General features: G+C 51.1%; 1 protein-coding gene across 1 annotated transcript in view; it reads left to right on the top strand.

Annotated features, from left to right (window-relative positions):
- The window catches only part of SLC6A12 (solute carrier family 6 (neurotransmitter transporter), member 12), a 29,381-nt gene that overhangs the window by 12,357 nt on the left and 13,143 nt on the right, over positions 1-3,881 (top strand). Inside the window, 3 exon segments of the mRNA XM_010014164.1 lie at positions 1,797-1,900; positions 3,151-3,275; positions 3,540-3,652. Of these exon segments, the coding sequence (XP_010012466.1) occupies positions 1,797-1,900; positions 3,151-3,275; positions 3,540-3,652 (342 nt within the window).

Here is a 3,881-nt window from a genome sequence, read left to right as displayed (position 1 = left end):
CTCCCCCTGCCAGGCCCTCTGTGCTTGCAGAGACCAAATGCACATGGGTAACACGGGCTGTGCCCCAGCTGGGCAGCAGGTTCCCTTCACCCATCCCCGGGCTTGTCCTACCTGTCTGGGTTAGGGGCTGGCCAAAGGGTCAGCCCCTAACAGTGCTCACTGGAGCTCATGGAAACCCCTGTGGCATGGAAGATGCTGCGTACCGAGGGAGGACCTGTCCAGATTAGGGCAGAGGGTGCAGCCAAACCCAGGATATGCAGGACAGCCCAAGCTGTAGAAGGTGGGAAGCTCCCTTGGGGGCTGCACAGGGCGGGCACGCAGCAGGACCCCCCCTTGGAACATCCTCACAGCATGGTCTGCTACATCACCTTTCTGTAGCAGCAGATTGCTTCCCTTCCCAGTGTGGGCTCAGCAATGCTGTGCAGGCTGCCTCTGCCATCCCAGGGAGGTGTTAATGCAGACCCTCCCCAGAAGAGCATTTAAATGACACTGCTGGTAATTATTCCCCCTCTGAATCTTTTCATGGAGGCAGCCAAGCAATAAGCCAAGCATGCTTAGCCTGCAGTCTTAGCTTACCTCCTGCATCTTCCCAGATGGCCAAAGCCCCAACTGCTCCCAAACCAGCTGCCAAACACACTGTCTTCCCCCAAATGGCTTTCAGATGCAATTATGTGTTGTCAATACAAAGTCTGTGGTGTGCCGAATGAGAAGAGCCAGCTGAATGAAAATGGCATTTTAACATCAAAATAAATAACAGGCGGGTGACCGGGCTTGAGTGTGTTTTGTTCATGGTCAGGGCTTATTCACTGAAAACCTCCCTATCTTTCACAGCCTAACTAAAGCTGACATGGTCTTTCCAGGCTGCTGCAACCCAGCATAGCAAGACGGAGAGCTCCTACCAAATTTAGGCACAATGTGGGGCTTTGGTGTAAAGCAGGATGTGTGCCTGTGCCTGGTGGGCTCCCATGTATGTGCCTATCTGTGAGAGACCCATGTAAATTTAAGCAGCAATGCCTGGGCTGGGATTTTTTGAAGGCTGCAAAATTGCAGCTGCCTGGATGTTTGCAGCTTGGGCTGCTTAGAGGAAAAATGGAGTGAGAGGAACACACAGACAAACAGAAGGTGGGCTGTCTTCCTGCCTGCCTACAGGGCTGTCCCTGGGAGGGTAAGAGTTTCGCCCATAACACATGGAGCGAAGGGACTCCTCCATGGACGAGAGGGTGGGAGCAGTGGTGGGCAACCCCACTCAGCTTTTCCCATGCAATGACAGAGCAAAGGGGAACCTGGTTCCCCCACTGGCCTGAAATCTCTCAGCCTGGAGATATTCTGCCCTTCATCCACACAGTGGCCTCAGAGATGTGGGGAACTAGTTTGGAGAGTAGAGAATGAATACGTTGATCACACAAAGGACTCTCTGGCACTCATTTGGGACGATTTACCAGTGTGAACCCTGAGCCATGTAGGGACCACAGACACCTGCAGCGTTAACTTCAGTCAGAGCCGTGCTACCAGGGGTGCTGTCTCCAAGAAGAATGCAAAGGCACAGGATGGAGAAGCAGTGTTACCCTGGGTGAGGTGTGAAAATATGGTCCCCTTAGGAGGCTTTTCCTCCTAAGGTTTTTCAGTCCTATAGCTTACTTTTGCAGGACAGAAATCCCAGTTTCTAACATCCAACGAGTCCCTTTCTGTCTCATGGGGTTTGTTCTGCATGGATGGAAGGGTTGTTGCTAGAGAGGGCACAGCCATTTGTCTATTTTATTGCCAGGTCTGGAGACCACTGACCTTCTCTGTTCCAGGTCTGGATGGATGCGGGCACTCAGATCCTCTTCTCTTATGCCATCTGCCAGGGGTGCCTAACAGCTCTGGGCAGCTACAACAAATACAACAACAACTGTTACAGGTAAGAGCAGCCTGGGCTCCTTGTATCCTTCCAGAAGCGTGCTGACATAAACAGCACAGAGATGCATTTGAGGCAGGCTCTGTCCGCAGGGAAGACTTTGGGTCATGCTGCTTTGACTAACAAGCTGCTCAGATTGTGGAAGCTGCAGAGGCCAAAGCATAGGATGGAGAGTAGCTGAGGGAACACAGGGGCTCCAGAAAATGGCTTTAGTAATGCTTTCCTGCATGAGTCAGCCTGGAAATGGGAGAGATTGGAGGAGGGGGAGGTTTGAAAATGGAGAGTGCCTTCAGCCACTGTGGAGACACCACAGGCTATTTTGACAGAAGGAGTGCTCAGGGGTGGCATGGCCACCTTTGCTGTCACTTACTAGGCAGGGGAGATGGTACAAAGATGATGGCTGGGCCCCCTGTCTCCAGTGCTTTACTACCATCAGGGTAATGTACTGCCAGTGGCATTTCTGTCCTATCAAGGAGATTAATTGAGTCTGTCTGGCCTCCTCGTGGCCCTTGAATTACACATATATATTATCTGTGGCCCGAGCTGGAGCTCAGTGGAGCCATTCAGGACCATTTCTGACACCTTCCACAGAGCCCCAAGGAGCAGGAAATTTGTTATTCCTTCATGTATTGCTCCAGCATGGATGTGAAAATGTAATGGTACTTGAGAGACATTAATCATCTCTCCTCTTCTGTTCTCCAATAGGTGCTGCCACAGCTGTGGGTCACACAATTAATGCTTTCCTTTGGCTTTCCCAAAATATACCTGCCACCAATGGAGCGGTGCACTGACACCCTCCTTTAAAGCCTTAGGTGCCTTGGACTGACAGCTTAGCTCTGGGTGGTGCACATGTCCATCTTTCTTGACTATATTTACTATTGCAGCCACTTCCGTTTCCTAGTTTGTTATTCTCCTCACTTTCTGTGTGTTTTTTCTTATTCTCTTTACTCCTGTCAAGTTTTTTGTTGCCACGACCCTATGTATATCGTGGCATCCCATTCACAAGCCACTGGTGGTGCCTTGTCTCTCTTTGTGCCACGTATAGTTCTATAACTCTTGAACAGTGGGGTATTAGGTAGGTAGGCTGATTTTTGTCTCTGTTTCAAGCTTTTTACTTCTGATGGAGTTCAAGAGCAGCGTTGCTGTTCCTTGATCCATGCTGTCTGACTAGGGAAGCTGGATACAGACATGATCCCAGGTGGACCAGTTCTGCAGTGGGAAACAATGATTTATCTCCAGTCTCCCCCCTGCAGGGACTGCATCATGCTCTGCTTCCTGAACAGTACCACCAGCTTGGTTGCTGGTTTTGCCATATTCTCTGTGCTGGGCTTCATGTCTCGAGAGCAAGGTGTACCCATTGCAGAAGTGGCTGAATCAGGTAGGTTTTTCCATGAGACTTCAGGGTCAAGGCAAACCAGAAAGTCTGAAGGGGAGGGGGCTTTTCAGAAATTAATCCCAGGATGTTATCTACATCTCCATCACTATGAGTGTCTGCAGGACCAGTGCTTCCCAACACAGTGTGGACAAAGATCTGTGGTGATATGAGCTTTGAAGCAGTGTGTGACTCACCCTGAACCACGGGGTGATGATGGCAGGTGGTGGCGTGGGGGGCACACATGGTCATCCTGTGGTCTGTTGGCAGGTCCTGGCCTGGCTTTCATAGCATATCCAACGGCAGTAACAATGATGCCTGTGTCTCAGCTCTGGTCCTGCCTCTTCTTCCTCATGCTGGTCTTCTTGGGACTGGACAGCCAGGTACAGCAAAAGCCCCTCCTCATCTAACGTGCAGCCAGTCCTGTACAAAGGGTGTGCTTGATGTTAGGGCTGAGCTGTGCCCACACAGTCACCTGGCTTCCTTTAGCTTCATGTGGCAGGAGGAGCTTCCCTCTGTCACAGGGTTCCTTGTGCCATCTCACTCAGTGCTTCCTTGCTCTGCTCAGGGGGCACAGTCCTCCTCTTGTGTCCCCATCACCTGGTCATTCCT

This window comes from Nestor notabilis, unplaced genomic scaffold, assembly GCF_000696875.1.
Source record: "Nestor notabilis isolate BGI_N333 unplaced genomic scaffold, ASM69687v1 scaffold1205, whole genome shotgun sequence".
Taxonomy (NCBI): domain Eukaryota; kingdom Metazoa; phylum Chordata; class Aves; order Psittaciformes; family Psittacidae; genus Nestor; species Nestor notabilis.
Note: the sequence above shows the minus strand (reverse complement) of the source record. Positions and strands in the feature narration are given on the sequence as shown.